Consider the following 20,147-nt stretch of genomic DNA (forward strand, 5'->3'; position numbering starts at 1 on the left):
GGAACACCCTAGAATTTTCCACAGTCCTTGAAAACTTTTCGTTATTCCCGTGGAGCTGCTAGTGTAAATTCCGCTTTCGCAGGGTCAGAACTATAGTTTCAAAGCCACAGGTGTGAGCACTCGTTGTAATATGAATCCGTAAGGGAAACCACAAGTGTGAGAAATCAACGGCGCCCTCTGTTGTGTTCATCAACCTCAGTCATTATAAAGCAACAATATGATAATAATTCCAGTCTCAAACATGTGTTCTAATACTCCGCTGAAGCAATAACAACCAGAGGGACACATACAAACAATCAGGCTCCAAACTTTCCAGCCAACAAGAACAATATTTCAATAACAGGTATATAAACAAAATACAGAAACCGACACTGACGATTTTTGAAGCTTTCGCGTGGAGGTCCACGCTTCCTCAGGTATAGTTAGGAAATACTTACAGTACAGAAGGACAAAGAATAACGTTTTCTTGGCTACTTCTGAGAAAAGAGCTTAGTAAGTGTATTACTAGAAAAATTTTATTATGTCCATGACTGGATTTCGGCGCAGCATGATCTTTGATATCCTTGCGCCAGTAAAGTCAAATCAAATCAAATCAAAAACCATGACTGGATTGGGGAGCGCGTTCCATTGCTCAGTCGTTCGAGGGAAGAAAGGACTCTTAAACGCTGTTGTCCTACAGTAATATGGTGTGATTTTATGTGTGTGTCTATGGTTGCGTCTGGTGGAAATATAATGTGGGAGAGGCAGGTAATTTTCTCTGGGTATATCGGCTCTCTGATTATAGGTATGGTGGAGTAGTTTTAAGCGAAAAAGTTATCTACGAGGATGGCCAGTTTAACGGTGATTTTAGGTAACTCGAACTCGAACGTAAGGTGAGTACTAATTGCTTGCTGAAACCTTGCCGCCCTATTCTGAATTTTGTCGTAGTTTCTGGATTAGTAACTGGGTACTGGGGTCCCACGCTGGCTCCGCATATGCCAAAGGACGGGGAGCTGTAATTACTCCCCAATTACTCCCCTTCTTTCTCCCTTAGAGTGCACGACGTGCGTGCCTATTGCGATAATAGCTGATGCGAAACGTGATATTTGGCAATAATTATTTTCTTACACCGAGTAAACATTTCCAAAGCCTTTATTCTCTCTCTCTTCTTCTTTTTCTTCTTTCTTTTTTCTTTTTTTTTCTTGCGATTACCGGCGCTATAATGCAAAAGCACTCATGCACTTTTCGTTGACCGCTCTCCTTGGCCCCGTCTTGCACCCCAACCTTTACCCCCGAACCTTTAACCCCCTAGTCTGTTACTTTCGCTGTCCTCGGTTTTCTCCGAGTCTCAGCACAGAGAACTGTATGTGAACTGCATGTGACGTTGTTCTAGTGTCTTTTTCCTTCTTTCTTTCTTTCCTTTCCCTTCTTTTTATTTTCCGTTTCTTTCTTTTTCTTTTCTTTTTTTGGAATAGCAAGCCGGCTCTCTGCATGGCTAACTTTTCTTTTTTTTTTCTCTTAATAAACATATACCCCCACTCATGCAAAAAGAAAACACACACACAAAATAAGCGAATAAGGAATTGGGATGGATGGCAATAAGGGCCGAACCGAGTGAACAACAAAGTTGCGTTTCCCTGTGGTATATACGCTCAAGACATCCTCTCTTGGTTTTTATATTGATCCTTCTTCCTTTTTGCTTTGATACCAACATTCCTTCATGACAGAAACAAAGCGATGAATAGGACCAGGAGAAGAAAGACGGTCTCCGAGCGCTGCGAAATCATTCCTTTCTCCGTATATCCAGTACGAATACGATCTCTTTGTCTCGCGGCGTACATCCGCGAATTATCAGTTATTATCTTTCTTCGTTGCCCCCTCCTAGGAAAGGATGTGAGGTGATGCAATATTTGGGCACACTCGGAAGTGATCTGTCATAGGATCGCTCGGGTATAAGGACTGGTATGCAAATGTTTGTGTCGCATTAGTAGAGTTCGTCGTCTTCTTCAGCGAGCTCCGCGTGCAACCACTCTTAATTTTGCATGCGGAAGAACGGTTGGCGAGAAAATTAGCTTTGGCAGCGGCTCCTCTGAAGGGGGAATTCGCTTCTTTTGATAACGCTGTATGTATAGACGGTGGTTTGTTTCATCGAGGATGTTGCTACAAATTTGGCGATAGAGTTTACTGCTAACGAGGATAAGCTAGAAGGGAGGGCTCGAGGGAGGATATGTGTCTCCAATGAGACTATGGTTCTCCTTCCCACGTATATAATTTCAATCTTGACTCTTTGTCGGACGAAATTTTATTTCTGGTTCTGCATATCTGAGTACATCGTGGAACTAAACCCCAACAACACTGAATATCCTCTGGATGTACGAATAATGTCCTAACGAATTCGTACGTCCCATGGATATCCCGCAGATATCCGTCGGACGTACGAATCCGTTAGGAAATTATTCGTACGCCCAGAAGTCGACAGTACTGTCGATACCGATATGGTTTTGTCGGGGGAAGATCGTGCACCCTGGGCCAACTTCACCGGGTACTGCGCAGACATTTTCTTTGCAGCGCCAGAGGAAAACGCGGGGAAAACATCCAGCCAGCATATATAGTCGGTGCCAGGTTCCTCAACACGCCGCTGTTCAAATAACCACACCGGATGTCCACAGCGCGTACAGGCGTGCACGGAGTGATGCTGACGAAAATTGTTCTGGGGACATTACTTCGAAGGTTTACTTTTCTCAACATTGATCGAATGAACTGTTATGGTTGTCGCGTAAATTATTGTACGTTTTCCCCATTGTGGAAAAGTAATCCTGGTTTGTCCCCTTTCGAAATGATAACCAGTCCAATCCAATCTGTTCGTCCGTTGACACACTCTTGCGACCTCTATATACGTTCTGCGTTGTACACACTTACGTGTGCTGCGTTCTAGAAATGTGTTCTTTGGTGACTTGCCCCAGTCCCCTTCAGCCGCACCTCTTGTGTTGGAGATATTGATAGCGTAGGGCTACGCAGGATTTCTCAGTATTTATGAATAACTCGATTCGTATTGCTGACTATGACTTGCTACTGACCGCCGCGGTTCTCCCACGTTCCCATTGTGTCGCGTGTCGAAATGTCTCGGCTGAAGTGATATAGTTTGTTTCACAAGAGGTGTCTCCTATCGTACAAAAAAAAAAAAAAAAAAGAGAAAAAAAAAGAAAGAAAACATGGAGACGGAGACAAATATTAGGTGTAATAGAAACGGAGATATTAAAACGGACGATTGGATTATTCTGTAACTCCTATCCGTTTAAATTGAGGAACCTGATCGAGTCTGACGTTCCGCCGAGACACTCTCACTGTAAAACAACAACAACAACAACAATAATACTAATAATTTTACTCATTGTCTTTAAAATCCAGATACAAAGCAGGCCCGCCTAAGCCGAAGGGCTTATGACGCTGGGAATACATTTTTTTTGTGTTAGCGCCGCGAAGCAACTGTGGCTATGAGCTGCGTACAGATGTGGACAGATGGAGAGAGGACAGCAGGAAGTAGTGGGGGACAGGGGAGGTTAGTATGCGTCCTGGACCAACTTCAGGGCAACTGTGCCAACACTCGTCTGGAAAGTCTTCGGAAAACCCAGGGAAAACCTCAGACAGCACAGCCGGTGACAGGATTCAAAGCGATGGAAAGCGATCATCCTAACCACAATGCCACGGGAGCTGGTAATATACATAATAATGTACAATAATAATTGTAATTGGAATTTTTTATTGCAATATATTAAATATACACATAATACAGGCCCGTCTAAACCTATAGGTTTGTGGGCAGAGCCCCGCGGTCAAGTGGCAAAACACTATTGTTTTGTCTCGCTATAGCCAGACAAAACAAACAAATACACTGAAACACTAAAAGCACAGACTGAGAATAATTCCAAACAGCAACGTAGTAAAGGATCTAGATAGTAAAATTATCAGCTTGGTTCATAGCATCCCTACACTTCAAAGAATCTAGTGCTTGTTTAACATCACTAATGGTCTTAAAGTTTGAAGCATCCTGAGGTAACAAGTTGAATATGGTCGGCACATAATATCGACGATAACCCTTTCCATAATTTGTATCGATTCTGGGAACATAATATAAATCTGAATATCTAGTGGCGTAGCAATTTGAGCGATGATTCCTAAATTCCTGTGACCTAATAATAATAATAATAATAATAATAATAATAATAATAATAGTAATAATAATAATAGTGCCGTGATGTTACACGTAAGCGCGACATGTTGCACGTGCGGCAGGGTAGGACTGCGGATAATTTGGACCACCTGGGGTTCTCTTGACGTGCGCCCGAAATCCCCGACAGACGGTGCTGAAAGCAACGTTTACCTCCCACACATTGCTACCGCCTTCGGCCGCGGGATCGAACCTGTAAAACAGCGAGACACTCTCGCTTTTCATCGCGGCTTTGATATGGGAGGAAATTTGGGGGAAAACTGTCGTGGCATCACGACGGTAGTGATTGCCATGGAGTGACATCCGATCAGTCAGCATATCCAGACTCTGCTCATTGGGACACACACACAATGAGAGAATTCCTGGGCGTCACTTTCTCTGAAGTATCATGTTGCCTTTTCGCATCAGCAGTGTTTACCGAAGCGCCGGCGCCATACTCGACGCTCTGTTGACTCTAACGGTGTACGCAGTATGCTGTCTCTTATGGTATATTTAAGAATTTAATTATAGTTTAGTATTTCGTGAATTTTCCGCGCACTTTCCTTTCACTCGTTGCCAGTGGCCCGAACATGCAGGTTGAATGAATGAATGAGTGACCGTCCTAAGCTGCACAACCTCTTGGCCTAATATTGGACCAATATTGGCAATATTTGTCCAATCTTGGTCCAATATTCGGTCGATATTGCCAATATTGGGCCAAGAGGTTGTGCTCCTTGGGATATGTTGGGTTCCGCGTTTTGGGAGTTCATTATTTTCTGAGATTTTTTTTCTTTTTTGCTGTTAATCTAGTAAGAATCTAGTTAATCTAGTAGTAAGTAATCTAGCTAAGAGCTAGTATCCGAAATTCGGACAAAAAAGGACGCCTGTGAAAAAAAAAGAAAAAGAAAAGAAAAACATTTACTTGTCACACGTTTAAGTGTCTAGAAATAGCACGGGGAGTAATTGCAATCTGGGGGACTAGAAGTTGCAATTACTCCCCCAATTTCCTTTGTTTTTATTAATCTCAGAGCGGAATGTTCCACCGACTAGGAAACGGCGCTCAACTGCACCGTAAGCAGCACGGTCGGCGTCATCACGGGATGCGCCGCCGGGTGTGTGTGTGTGTGTGTGTGGGGGGGGGGGGATATGTTTATCAAGAAAAAAAGAAAGGAAACTTCAGCCAGACAGAGGTCGGCTTGCTATTCCGAAAATGAAAAGAAAAAGCCACCGGGATCGCTGCCTTTGCATCTGTGCATGTGCCTCGTGCTGTGTTCACTTTCTGCATTTGTTCTGTGTGTTTACTGCTTCTTTGTCTCTCTCTCTCTCTCTCTCTCTCTCTCGCTTCTGGTATGTGCATATGCATATAAGATAGCCTTCTTTCCATTTCCGTCCTTCGAAATTGTACGGCGCGTTGTTCGACATCGTTACCGCTTATTGCATAAGCACCACCTCCCACGTCGCAAATTGATTTAATTAACCATCGTCCGGAGTACCGCCTTCGTGCAAAGACAAACTGCCGTGCCCTAGTTTCTCCCCCTTTACATTCTTACTTCAATATTTGCTCGTTCATTATCTTCGTCTACCAGGCGCCATTCGCTTTGTCTAAGAAGCCTCGAATTGCTTCCGAGCACAATAAACGTCTCAGGCTGTTTTCAGACGAGAAACATCCAGCCTGCATTCTTTCGCCTCCCCCCCCTCTTTCCCGGCATTCAAGCCCAGTGCGAATTGGGTGACGGTATTGAGCTATATACGTTTGAAACGTGAACATTCACCGTTTAATGGATGACTCGCATTTCCTCGAGTTTCTTGTTTTCTGTGTGATTTTCGGGCAATCGCCGATCGGGTTATTGAAACTATGCTCTGCAGGGTTTGATTAATCCTGCTACTGGAATCCGACATTTTGTACTTTATTTCAGGCTATGCGAAACAACTGTTTTCCTTCTGTCGTATTTTTCGCGAGGATTTATCGGGGTTTTCTTTTTCGCAGCTTATTATAAATGTTCCTATTTTTGTTACTGTTCCTGCTCGAGAGGGCAGTTTTCTTTCTACCGTGTCATTATTTGAGAGATTATCTAGGTTTTCTTTTTGGAAGCTTAGTGTGCTATAAATAGCCTTATTTTTGTTCCGCCACCTACTGCTGATGTTCGTGTCTCGTGTGTTTTATAATTTTGTGCTCGTACCACTTCGTGGCCGTTCGGGCTTTCATGCTTCAACACGCACACCATTAGTAGAAATTCCCGGAAATTAGTAGAAATTGGATATGCTTCCCGTCCTGGGAAGCATATCCAATAACAATTTGATTAGATTCGAGCGATCATATTGTTCTTTTTTTTTTATTCTGTTCCGGATCTACACATAATATGTATTTATTTGAGACTCGGATGTTGTATAATTATTCCCCATAACGAACCCTGAGACTGGGGCAAAGCGTACAAAACAAGTCTCAGCAAACCCCAAGCCCCAGTCTTAGGGTTTGTTATGGATATACGTTATCACCAGCTCGCCTGCTTTTTAGTCGCTCTTTATGTATAATTATTCGGCCATTATCTCATCATTTCATATCCCGTAGTGACCAGTTTGCTCTAGGGTAGCGAGCCGCAAACTGTGGCGTATTTCTTCAGCCGTCGTCACGCCACGTTGTTGGTTGTTGTTGTTTAGGCTTGCGTTCCTAATAAAAAAAATTCAATATTTACTTTTGAGAAGGAAGCTAACTTGAGTTTCGTTCGTTATCATCCCGCACGACAGAATTGCTTCTGAAGAGTCCAGTCTGAAACGAAAGTGGCTGCCGATGTGGCTTCGGAAGGAAGCGAAGTACGTCTCATTTAAAATTAATTTCCAGCAGGAGCTCTGTTGACGCTTGCCGTTCGAAACGTCTCAGAACGACATTTATCTTCAGAAATCGTCGGGGTGCACCCTCCATCTTTCAGTGGCGATTGTCAGTTTGAGTTGCAGCATTTCGGCCGATACGGTGCCATGTACATTTCCCTGTTCTTCGTGACTGCACCAACGTTTTCGAAAGACCCAGTTGACTTGTACTGGACGACGCCACCTCTCCTGTCGTAAGAACAGCTACTGGGCTGCATGATACGACCACCAGCGGGCTTAATCGCATGCGCGGGTTACGAGCGAACGAGGGGCGGGGCACTCGTCGAGAATGGCACGTGATAAAACACGTGCACGGCGCCATACGTGAAGGGCGTGGTATACGTCACGCACAATGTGTCACGTGCCCCTCTTTTTGAATTTCCCGCCACTCGTTAGCTCGTAACGACCGTAACGATGATGAAGCGGTTAAGCCCCCAGCGCCGCCATCGCAACAACGGCTACGAGGATCCGCCATGGGCGACTGTCACGTGATCTGGGGGAATGTTTCTGGTTGATATGGTTGAGAGAGGATTATAGAAAACGAACCGCCATTTGTTGTTGCACGACTGATATCGTCTTGAAGATCGTCTTGGAGTGAGGACGTGGCGATGTTACGGACGGAATGTGACGGAATATCGGGAGTGGCGTACTGCGCATTTAGCAGACGACACTGTCAGCGTGTTTTCCTGTCGTCTGCTACGGAATATCTTGTGGCTGTGTAGCAGGATATTCCCCACGGTTAGCCGACATAGGTCTGGCTGACCTCTCCCTGCGTGGACGCCACCTCCTCTTTATTAAACTTATATATACCCCCCCCCCCCCCCCCCCCCACGGTTAGCAGTGTACGTGAAGCTCGTTCCTTGAGCTCGTGACGTTGAGCGCTCGCGCTCACGTGACAGCAGAAAGCTATGACACTTTTCGCATCTCCCGCTACTGGGGGAATGGCGCTGGTGTGAATGGACGGTTAGTCGGCTGCAAGCCGTTTCTCGTACGGTATCGTCGCACAACTGCGGACTTGAATGCGAAACCCCCTGCGTTCGTCACACGAAGACGCCGAAAGACGGACGTATTGAAACGCAATAGTGCGGACCAGGCTTATCATCTAGTCACTCCAGGGGAAAAACATTTGTTTCTTTCTTTCTCCGTGTGTTCTGCAAAAGGGGACCCAAGGTATTCTAAGTCGGCAAAAAGGAAAGAAGCATAAAGTAACCCGGAAAGCAAGTTAAGCAGTACTAGCTTCCTTTTCTTTTGTTTCTATAGTTCAAAGCTGTGGCGTTTATAATTCCCCGTACTCGCTCTTTGACTTGTATGCCGCCCTATTGATTCATATAAATCATTAATTCGTGAGTATGTTCTGTGCTCGGAGTTGTTTCGGGAAGGGCACCGTTTCTCTTTTCTTTATCCAGATTAAGTTTTCTTCCTCGAAAATGCGTAGGCCGCGGATCGTAAATGAACGATCGAGAAAAGAAAGTAAGCTTGCCTATTCTTATATTCGGTATTTAAAAGGAGAAGAAAATAGGATAGGATGGGCCTATATAGTCTATAGTAAGTTCTGAGCTTCTTAATTCGCCTCTCCCTGTTCTTCCCTTTCGTTCGCAAATGGTAATCGCGTTCCTTAACGATTCTGGGGCAGTTACTGCCAATTTGCTCGCGCAAGGTCAAACTTTTGCCTTCATTTTTCGTTCCGTGTTGTATTAAGGAACTCGGGAGACTCGAATGGAAAGGAAATGAGCTTCGTCAAAGTACGAGGATATGGAGGATATCACGGACGTTTTCGTTTTGCCATATCGTTTCATAAGGAGTCTTCCAATTTTCGTAATTTTCTGTCCCTCCATATACGTACCTTTATTGCGTTTCCAACTCCTTCCTCTTTTTTTTTTTTCTGCGCTTTTGTGATTCGGGAGGCGTCAAAAGAATAATTTCGGGATACGTCTGTCGTAAACAGGCTGCGAATCAATAGCATCTCATCTTTGGTGCTAATTCGCATTTAAAAAATGCACGTCGTAGAAAGAATTCGATAAAGCGATAAATTTTCAATATTACGCGTCTCGTTCAGATGCAACATACCGAACTTCCGGCATGTAGTGTCATTTGTGAATCTTCTGTTGTGCATAACGGTTGCGATACGCGAGAAGCGATGCAATTACAATCAACTACTAACAGTGAGTTCAATTGACGAGTGCTATGCAAGAGAAATGACGGCTTAAAACTAGATGTGTTTGCTATGTACGGGATGTCCCAACTAACATGCCCCATTTAAAAAAAAATATGTATAGAAATAAAACATCGGAGCGTGGTGGTGGTTGTGATGGTGGTGATGGTGAAAGGGTCGTTGTCCGCCTCACAGTGGTGGGCAATGTCACGACTGACGCCCTGGGGTATGTGCGGCCTAGGCCGACTTCTCAGGGAATCTTGGTTGTTTGGGGGATTCCGTTTTTTTTTTTTTTTTTTGCATATATCCAATCCTCTTGTCTTAGTAGCCAGTCTTCGTTGTTTTCATTTCCCAACGAAGACGAAGTTGTGGCGCTGCCTAGAACAATGTGACGTATACTCGCGTTATGCGAAAATTCTCTCCTCTTTTTAGGGTGAGTAGATAAATATTTAGTGGATGAGGTTAGAAGAAGTCGGTGAAGGCGGAACACTGCGTCCAGGCATGCTGGCCGAGGGCTTCAAGATGGCGGCTTGGCGGAGCTAGCTTCTGCGTGTAGGTTGACTCCGCCCTAACCTTCTCGTCTTGTGCGTGCGTTGCGGCACCTGTGTGGTGATACGAAACTAAAAGGTGTCACAGGAAAATAATACACCAGCTCCCGTGGCGTAGTGGTTAGGATGATCGCTTTCCACGCCGAGACTGGGAGGTTACACGGGTTCGAATCCTGTCACCGGCTGTGCTGTCCGAGGTCTTTCCAGACGAAGGTCGGCACAGTTCTCCCTGAAGTCGGCCCAGGACGCATACTAACCCCCTCCCCCTGTCCCCCACTCCTCCCTGCTGTCCTCTCTCCATCGGTCCACGTCTGTACGTCGCTCATAGCCACAGTTGCTTCGCGGCGATAACGCGGAATTTAAAAAAAAATAATGGCAGTTTTTGAGTGGGATGAGATTTTGCGTGATTTTTACTTTTGTTTCTACAGGAAGACAACGTTAGAAGGAACTTAAAAAGGAAGAAAAGAAAGGAAAACACACACACACACATAAAACTTCAGTCTCTGCAACGTTTGAGGCCTCTTGCACTTTCGCGACGTGATGGATGTGATGTGATATGTGCTAAAAAAAGAAAAAAAATGGGGATTTAAGTCGCGACAAAGTCAGACTGGCTACTCCAGACCACTTATAGCCGCAGCTAGTCGACATAAAAATAAATAAATAAATAAATAAATAGAAAGAAGGAGAAAACCCAGTAGACAAACGTCCCGAACTACGTGACAAACATCGCGACGTGATGGAAATGTGTAATGATCGCTAACTTCACCTCATATTTTCTTTTTGTACTCTCACGAGCCTCCAGTGCACCCAATGTTCTGTACGCTGAAAATTTCAAATACGCGGCCGGCTTTCGATGAAAGCACTGCAAAGTAGTCACTGCTTGCGTCTTTTCTAAAGTGCGCCTGCGAAAGCCTACGTGCGACGCTGACTGGATGTCATCCGTCTACGGCAACTCTTTTGCGAAGTCTCCGTCTCCGAATAGGAGCTGAGAGGCCCCATTGATGGGGGGGAATGAGGAAGTGCATTCATGCCACCGCGGTAAAGGCAGCAATTCAGGCTTCCTGGCTGCTGTTGCATACGGCTGCATATTGACTGCAGCGGTCTCTTTCTCTGCGCATGCGCCCCCCAAACTGCGATACTATTGTACTGTATTCAGGAAAAGAAAAAAAAACATGGGGATGAAGACTACTCCATAGCACTTGTCGATGATTGCTACATGCTAATGAAACGTAACGAAGAGAAAATAATAAGGAATAAATGTGGAAGTATTTTGCGTGCGATTCTGGAGGCCAACTGACAGCCGTAAGACTGACGAGAACTCACTCATTGGAGAGAGAAATGAACAGCGCAAAGAGATTCAAAGAGATGCTGGAAGAGAGAGGGGCAGCGCTAAATACGGAGGGCAAGCTGTAATTAGCGCACAATGCAAATTATTGGAAATGAAAGTAACTATAAAATAGAATAGTAAATAATCCAGAAGGTATATCTGAGGCACATTCAAGGTACTTGAGTGCCGGTTGTCAGGGGTGTTTTCTCTTAGCTTACGCATATGGCTTCATAGGAGTTGCATTTTAAAATGTCAGGCTGCCACAGCCATCCTCTCTTTCGTTGAGAAAGAGTAACCTCGGGCACAAACTAGAACGGTAATTCCAAAGCCAAGCCTCGGGGTGTGGGCCGTTAAAGACCTTCCAGTTAGATTCATAGGTTGTTATTCTGCCTGGGAGTGCATTAAAAAAAGAGCTTTTACCGAAATACTGACCATCATTATTTAAAATACGGCACAAATACTGAGTAAAGTAGCAAAACCAACAAAACAAAGGTACAAAAGTACTTAAAATGCAGTATATTGGGTACCGTACTCAAGATACCTATACGAGTCAGCATGTGGTGCTTGCCTTTGTTCTTTACATGGTGAACAACCATGCGTTTTCGCTAGAAAATTATAAAGTTGGGACATTTTTCGGACTGTGAGGAGAACGTGAGAAAGACGCGATGTCCTTCGCGTGTTCTGAAGTGCGAGAACCGACATTGCCCTAAGTATTATTTATCGTCGAAATCGAGAGCCGAGAGTTGAAAAGTCATTATTTCTCGGTTTCCCCCAGTAAAAGTTTCCCTTTCTGGTGGTCCGGGATTCTGCGATGGAAATCCCGATGATGGTTCCTTGATATCCCTGGAGTCGGACCAGTTGAACTGGAAGCAGGACGTTGGCGCAACTGAAGTTGTCAGCTTGGTTTATTGTACAATATTTACAGCAGAAGAACGTAGACATGCAGGAACCCGCCGGAGTTAGGGTTGACGACGAGGTCCCTGTCCTGCTAGCCGCAAGTCCCCATCAGGCCGAGTTATTTCGCCAAAGCTAACTCGCTATTTGATTAGCCAGAGTCCTTGCGAATCCGGAGACAGCCGGTAATATTCGTTCCGACGTCCGCTACCCTGGACAGTCTGCAACAGTCGCGTGCGTTATTATCCCCCTTTAGTTAGTGGCTCTGTTAATCCCCGCTATATAGAATGAGCATATCCCTTTCAGTGCGTCAGAAAGCTTTCGGCTGCCCCTGAATGTATAGGGGATGTTATACAACGTCGAACGACAGAGGTGCAAGAAGTTAAAAGCAATCTATAGCTTAGCAATAGCTTAGATAAGGTGCGTGTCTGGTTACACTCTTAAGAAAAGGGTGTAACTTAACTCCTTTTTCTTGCCAGATATATAACTCCCTTTTGGAGAGTACAATTACTCTCAAAGAAGGAGTCTTCTCACACCCTCAAGGGAGTAGCATAACACCATAACACTGCCGGAGAGTAATATTACTCTCCAGTAGGGGGTTAGAGCGTAACCCCGCTCCCTAAAGGGAGTGGGGAGACTCCTTTTTTGAGAGTAATTGTACTCTCCAAAAGGGAGTTATATATCTGGCAAGAAAAAGGAGTTAAAGTACACCCTTTTTATTAAAGAGTGTACTTATGCCCCAGGTGGCTAGTGACCATGCACTCTTAATTTTTTACACCCTTTAGGGTGTATAAAGGGTGTAATCCAAAAGTGCGATAACTCACTCCCTTTAGGGTGTAATATAACACCCTAAAGGGAGTGAGTTATCGCACTTTTGGATCACACCCTTTATACACCCTAAAGGGTGTAAAAAATTAAGAGTGTGGGACAAAACATCTTTTGAAACCACCTGGGCATGGCTCGGGGGAAACTGACCTTACGCCCCCCATAACTTCTATTGAACTTGCTGACTTTTGCGCGCGAAGCAGTATACGTTGTAACGTACCAGTTGTCGTCGGCAAATGATTGATTGTATGCCGACGGCAGACGACTCCCCTATGAGTCTGTGACCGAGTATATGACTCTCGAAAATCGTCCAACGAGAGACCGAGAAGAGGATATCCTTGCGTGACAAACTGCGGACGATGTCCTGCCCATTGTCATTTCCGGGTAAGCCGGATACAAGGTCGTTACATTTGATTGCATGGGTTTCCACCACCTTCTGTCCTCTTTGAATACCTTATACGGACGATGCTTTGGTCTTTTCGTTTCTGATCATTCTCAATTACGGCTGTATTCCCGCAGAGCAGCGCAATCCATGGAGCAAGCATCGGTGACACGCTATTGTCCCTATAGCCCAACCAGCGGGTAATAGATATGGGATATTACCCCATATATCGTATATCTGGTTTTCCTTTTATATCGTATATCTTAGACGCAGAATGATTTCTCTTTCCGTACCCTGCAGCGTCGGACACAGAAAGCACATTCTCCCTGTTTATCATTGCCATGTTCCGAGATCCGATTGCATTTCTTATGCAGTAGGGCTCGTGCATAAGCTGTAATTCCCTATTGGAAGTAGTGCGCCTTCGAGGGTATTGGAATGTGTAACGAGAGATTTCCAGGGAGTATTGCTGAAGTATTAAAACGGGAGCAAACAGAGCCGTGCTCTAAAGAATGAGGGCACTATAGAAAATAAGAATTCGGGAGGTTTTGCGTGTGGCACCCGTACGTACGAAGAAATATTGGAGTTTAAATTTGGTGTTAAGGCCGTTAAAATTGGTAAAACGCTTCGAGTGATGTACGAAGCAAAACGAAATCGATAGTTCGTCGCCATACGTCGCTAGCAGATTTGGATCGTGAATGATTGGATGACGGTCTGCCTGCGGATTAATTTTGCCCACTTGAAGACTCTGTAACCGCTTTAAACCTTGCCACACCGTATTTAACGTCCCTCGCGGACGACGACGCGTCTAGGGGCGCGTTCCTCGCCATTTCGTAGCTTCGCAAGCTCGCGTTTGCTCCGCCTTCGCTGCGTGGGAGGCGGTTGAATGGCCAGGGGCGTGTTCACAGCCACGTCGCAGATTTGCAAGTTTACGTTTACTCCGCCCATCACCATAGCAACGGGCGGGACACGTGGTACGCTTCGCGGTGATCGCGCTGAAGAGCCGTTCCCTGCCAGCCCGTGCGCCTATGATCGTCGGCGTTGGGAGAGGATATTGAACGACGCAAATATGATCGATGTGCGACGTTCGTGTTGGAAGTAAATCTTTGTTCTCTTAAATAAGGAAGGCATCGCTGATAGCGATCTGGCGCTCAAATACCGCTCTCATAGGGATGCCTTCGCTATACCATATACGGGCATAGAAATCTTATGGAGTATGCTAGAAGGAAACCTCCGAAACTGGGACGTACGGGCGACGGGAGCGCCATATTGAATCAGCTGCTGTTGCCGCGGCGCATGCAAGCAAAGGAATCCAGCAAGCATACAGCAAGCATAACGCCAAAAATGTTTTTGGAACAGTAACACACCGCCAGAACCCATGAAACCGTAAGATATATGAAAACACACACACACGAAGAAACAGACACGACACGCACGCCACATGGGGGCGCCGTCTCCGCCGCTGCCGCTGCCTCAACCAGCCTTGACTACAAGCCTGGATAGGGGCGGACACTGACAACATATGTAGCCGACGGAAGCAGAGGAGCAACCGAGCAAGTGTTGCAACAGTTTTTGGAACTGTGGTCTGCTTTCACGGGCTGGAAATACACGACGTCTCCTCGGCTGATTCAATATGGCTGCCTCCGAGCGCATACATTGAGAGAGGGAAGAGCCCCGCTTAAGTGCTTTGCTCTCCTCCGATCCTCCTCCCCAGGTTTCCTTCTAGCCTCTCCCAGTAAGATGTCTATGTATACGGGGGAAAAGGAGCAAAAAGAGCATGGTGACGTATTTCCAACTAATACTATTGGTTTTGTAAATCCTGTGTTAAAACACAACTGGTACACGCAACCCAAGTAAGCCGTGTACCGTGTCATATCCTGAGAAATGGCCCGACTTGAATATTAATCAGAGCCTGTACTAGATACCCCACGTAATATTTTCGTGAAGCATTAGATATCGCGAATAAAGCACGAGCACCCAATGAAAGATAAATTATTCTCCACGAGCTCTCGTGTAGTGCGACGATTCGCGACGGCGATTGGGCCACTACAAAGCAGTGGTATTTTCTTTTCTTTCACGTGCACCATGGCCATTGGACAGACTGTGGCATAGAGCTGACGAGGGCGGAGCAAACGCGAACATGCGAAGCCAACTGGAGCGGCGAGGAACGTGTCCCTGGGCAACTTGCTGGTAGCCGCGGCCGGGTTCAAACGCTCGTCGAGTGATGGGCATAAACACATGTCAATATAGAAATACTTTGTTTAAAAATGTATTTGAATACTTCTCATGAATCCTGCTTTGTAAGCGAGGTAATTACAGACGTGAAATTTGGAAAGACGCGCGTGTTAGGTATATATACATATATTGATGTTGAAAGTGTTTAGCAAGTAAATGTATATAAATAACATTTAAATACCAAAACCATTTTCTACGTTTTATTTAGATACGAGATAGAAATACACGTATTTATATTTTGAATAGTATTTGAAATGCAGTGTATGCTCAAATACTGCACACCCCTGCCGCCGACTCGCAAAAGCGTTTACAAAATAGTACACAAAGTTATGTTGTGCGATTATTATTTTTTGTTAAATTTCCGTACTTAGAAAGTGCACACTCAACAGATAGTAGCGTATTTCCGCGTACACGGTGCCCTGCGATCTGGACGCACACATAATTTGATTGTCTGGAAAACGCCAGACACTTTAGACAATGCTACAGAACCCATTCCTGCGCCAGACTGGCTTGGCTGACGCGTATATAGTGTTCCCTCGCAATACTCGACGGCAGTGCAGGGCAGACAGGGGAAGCCATGCACACGGCAGCACTACTCGGCCATTTCGAGTAAGAGACACTTTTAGCCTGCCGCGGATCAATGGAAGGAATACAACACTCTGTCTCGTAATGCACGACGACATTACGGCCATTATTTGTTTTACTAGTGTGCGCGCGTAAGCGCCAGTCGTCTGAAATAATAGCGAGTTTTAGTGTATCGTACGCTATCTCCTTTGCGTACGTAAGGGATAGCGTGGTGGTTCTGCGCAATGAGTGATAGCGTGGTGGTTCTCTTTATGTTCTGCGCGTGCGCAGAAGCACCGGCGCTATCCCTTACGTGCGCAAAGAATATAGCGTACGTGAAGGATAGCGTGGTGGTTCTTCTGCGCAATACGCGGGGCTCTCCTTTTGCTCTTTACATAGTGAAAGGATTGTTATGAAGCAAGCGAGCTCGTGATACTGATACATATTGAAAACCCGGAGGCCTGCGACACGAAAAAAAAAAAAAAAAAAGGAGAGAGATGGGGGGGGGGGGGGTCAGTGCGTTGTATGTCCTTTTTCCATGTCCCTAGTCTTAGGGGCAGGGTGTCTACCCTCCCCCGAAAAACGGAATTATCGGGGAATTTTGATGCGACCGCAAAGAGTCAGGGGATTTTTCAGGGAAAATTGCAGAAACAAAAAACGTCATAATGCACAGTGAATCGCGAGTGCTTATGTGAGTTGAGCAATGTTGCAGCAATGTTGCCGCGAGTAGCAGTTCGCCAAGACGACAAGCTCAGAGGCACAAAAGTAGGGCAGTCTTATGAATGTCTCAATAAATGATGCGTTTTATAAGTGATCCGTATCAAAACGTAGCAGCAGGCAAAAAAGCTCCCTTCGGTTTTGGTCAGGGAATTCGCTCGAAATAGTCAGTTAAAACCTGGAAATAAAGTCGGGGAATTCGCAGGCCATACAGTTTAGTAGACACCCTGAGGGGTTTCCCATATATGGCACCTGTAGATGCCATGGTGTGCGATATTATGAGGATGTTGACCGAAATAAAGGGCCTCATTTTTTTGTGTCACGCAGGGAGCAGCCCATCTTTTCCACAAAAGCGCACGTCTTTCACATCGACCCGAAAACGAAGCGATCCTGGATTCCGGCGAGCAGCCAAGCGGTCAGCGTCAGCTTCTTCTACGATTCCACCAGGAACCTCTACCGAATCATAAGCGTCGAAGGAACCAAGGTATCTCTTCTTCCTTATTATGTATAAATTAATAAATTGTGTAAAAAATTATGCATCTCTCCTTCCTGCTGTACCTTTGTCAGGGAAGCGCCATTTAGATACAGAAGGCCCGCATAATGCCTCCTCTCTCACACTCGCGTCGTACCCTAGCGGCTGTCCAACGAAACACGTTCGGCGCGCGCAGACACGCAGCCGGCGCCATCTATTGAATATGTAGGGAACCCTCTCCGGTGCCGTCAGGCTTCACAGAGCATGCGCGGAAGCGTTGTGAAAAAGAAGTCGAGATATTCGGGATATCATCTGCTTGAGCAGTGGACAATTTTAAAAAGATGCGCGCGCCACCAAGCGAGCGGCGCAAAGCAGCATGGGAAGTTTGGGGGACACTGCTCTATGTCGTCTGCTTCGGTTATAGCGGTTATAGTTTACCCCGGTTGACGCTGCTGCTGTGCACACCGGGAATGTTCCCTGAGTTGTTGCATTCGTCGGGAATGTTGTTGTTCTTCTTCTACTACCTCCGCCTCTGGCCGTCTCGTAATGTGTGGCTTCCACTTTGAGAGGTAACGCTACGCATGCTGGAACTTCGAACTACAGGAACTTCGAACTGTAGAATAAATTTTCCTTATTCGAACTGTAGAGTAAATTTTCCTTATTCGAACTGTAGAATAAATTTTCTTTATTCGAACTGTCATTAAATTTTCCTTATTTCGAACTTCCAGTCCAGTAATTTTAGTTTTATGGCAAAGTTAAGAGTTCGCGCGTGTTTAGGTTTCGTTTTCCACGCGCTTTGAAGCCCCGATCTTTTGCCGTGAGAAATGTTCCGTTACAACGCGGTAAATTTGACGTTTTCGATAACAGACATAACAAGCAACATTTGAAATGTCATACAACGAAATGTGCGAGCGGTATTTTACGCAGCAATCTTCTGCACCCTGAGGATCGTACGCACGTAGTCGTTTTCTTTTAGTTGGAGACGAAGTCGTGACTTTAATGAAATTCTTCACATTTCATTCAATTGCAATTCACATTATGAGTTTATAATGTTATCACAGAGACGCACGATTAAACACACACGGCATTTGGTGGCACACCCCTTAGTTCAGTTTTCTTTTACGCTTATATTTTTCCACATGCGCAGAATCTCTGTGTACGCGATATATTTTATGTCCTTCTCCCGCAGAATTAGTCTAATTAAGCCTTAAACATCCGCCCCCTTTTTACGTTAAAAACACACTGACGCTATGCGACTCCAGCACTACTTCGGACCGGAAGCGCAAATCCACGTGACATTGCAACTTCCTTGACGTCATTTTGACAGGAAGTTGCAAACCACCCATGCTCTAAGGCCCATGAGAGCCCTTGAGTTCCACAGGTGGCGCTTGCTTTTGTAAAAAAAAAAAAAAAAAGAAAGAAAGAAAGGTCTATTCACCGCAGACGATTTCGAACACTGGCTTCCTGTGGCTACCCCTGGCTTCCCGTGCGGCTGATGTTGGCTCATCTCCATAGCTACGGCCGTCGAAAGCATGATTGTGATTGGCGGACTCTTAATTGCTACATCACATCAAGCAGTCAGGCCGACGTGAGGCCGACAACGGCAAGCCCTTTCAACATCACCACCACCACCACCACCAAGCAGTCAGGGTTTGTTTATCTAGGTGGCGTCGGACAGGGCTCTCGTTTTTCCGTGAGGTCGTTCGGATGCCACGGCGGCATTGCAATTTTCTCGAACGCCATTTGACTCGATAGCGGGGAGAGCTGGAGGTGACCGAACCGATTTGTGGTTTAACGACTGAGCTGGCCATTAAAACTTTCTCTAAAGATTAATCTCTTTCTCTCAGCTTCTGGACCTGACAGGAAATAAAGAGCTGCTCTGGGTACAAATTGTTTTAATTAAAGTTGCTTCTCGTATTCCGTTGGCGCAAGGATTCCGAGCTTAATTATTTCTCCGTAATGAAAAAACGCGCGCCTGCGTCTTGGTCGCGCTCTCGGGTCGCGTGCACGCTACGGTGCACCAGCTCTTTTTAATTCGCTATAAACTGCGATTGACTCGACGGGGGCTTCGATAATTTGAGTTTCATCTCTTTCCTCGAACACCTCTTTCTGAAGCAAGATATAATTATCTTTTAACGTGCATATTTACAAAACTAGATAGCGATATTTATATATATAATGAGGGAAAATGCTGCGCAGCTACCCAGAGCTGACGAGGCGCAAACAGGGCGAAACACGTGTCCTCTGGTGCTGTCGCATCGTTCCATGAGTATCTATCTGTCTGTCTATCTGTCTATCATATCTATCTTATCTGTCTATCTTATCTATCTATATCTAATCTATATCTAATCTATCTATCTATCTATCTCTACTATACCGCTGCTAATTTACCGCTAATATATGCCATTCCAATCTACGTGTCTCACAATATATTCGGCCATATATGTACTATATTTAATGTGATGCGGGCGTGTCGTAAAATCAATTTCTCGTTTTGATAAGTATGACGTCACATGTTGTGCAATCTGCCATGCGTCTGGCAACATTGCATCTCGAAGGTCGATTTGTGTCTTCTAACGTGAGGCGGACAGCGAGAAGGTGCGCGCGCTGTTGCCATAAGAGACAGACGCCAAAGCTCTCGGTGGCGTCACCTGTTCTTGGCGAATCGGTGTTCCCATTGTATCATATAAAGCATATTATTTGCGTATCATGGTTTGTATTTTGCTCGCCCTCATGTAACGGCCCCTGAGACCTTGAGTTACCTCTTTAAATAAATAAATAAAAAGGTGTAATTTCTATGTTTTCGACGTTAATTCACACGATTGTGTTAGTCAGGAGAAATAATCTTGCAACACCTTCATTACAACAAGTGAGTCGCAATGAATACGTTAATTCAGAGCTCTCAACGCACATCGGAAGCGCGTCTGTCAACCCGGATCATTTTGAAAGACTGGCTCTGCTAAGCTTGATCCGTTGCTGTTCC

At 45.4% G+C, this 20,147-nt stretch overlaps 1 protein-coding gene across 2 annotated transcripts in view; it reads left to right on the forward strand.

Moving 5' to 3' along the window:
- LOC135369801 (homer protein homolog 2-like) overlaps positions 1 to 20,147 on the forward strand; it is a 130,196-nt gene that overhangs the window by 33,828 nt on the left and 76,221 nt on the right. For both annotated transcript variants that reach the window (XM_064603333.1, XM_064603332.1), the window contains exon 2: positions 17,020 to 17,176. In XM_064603333.1, the coding sequence (XP_064459403.1) occupies positions 17,020 to 17,176 (157 nt within the window). The remainder of the gene's footprint in view (positions 1 to 17,019; positions 17,177 to 20,147) is intronic.

The sequence above is a fragment of the Ornithodoros turicata genome, chromosome 10 (genome assembly GCF_037126465.1).
Source record: "Ornithodoros turicata isolate Travis chromosome 10, ASM3712646v1, whole genome shotgun sequence".
Classification (NCBI taxonomy): Eukaryota; Metazoa; Arthropoda; class Arachnida; order Ixodida; family Argasidae; genus Ornithodoros; species Ornithodoros turicata.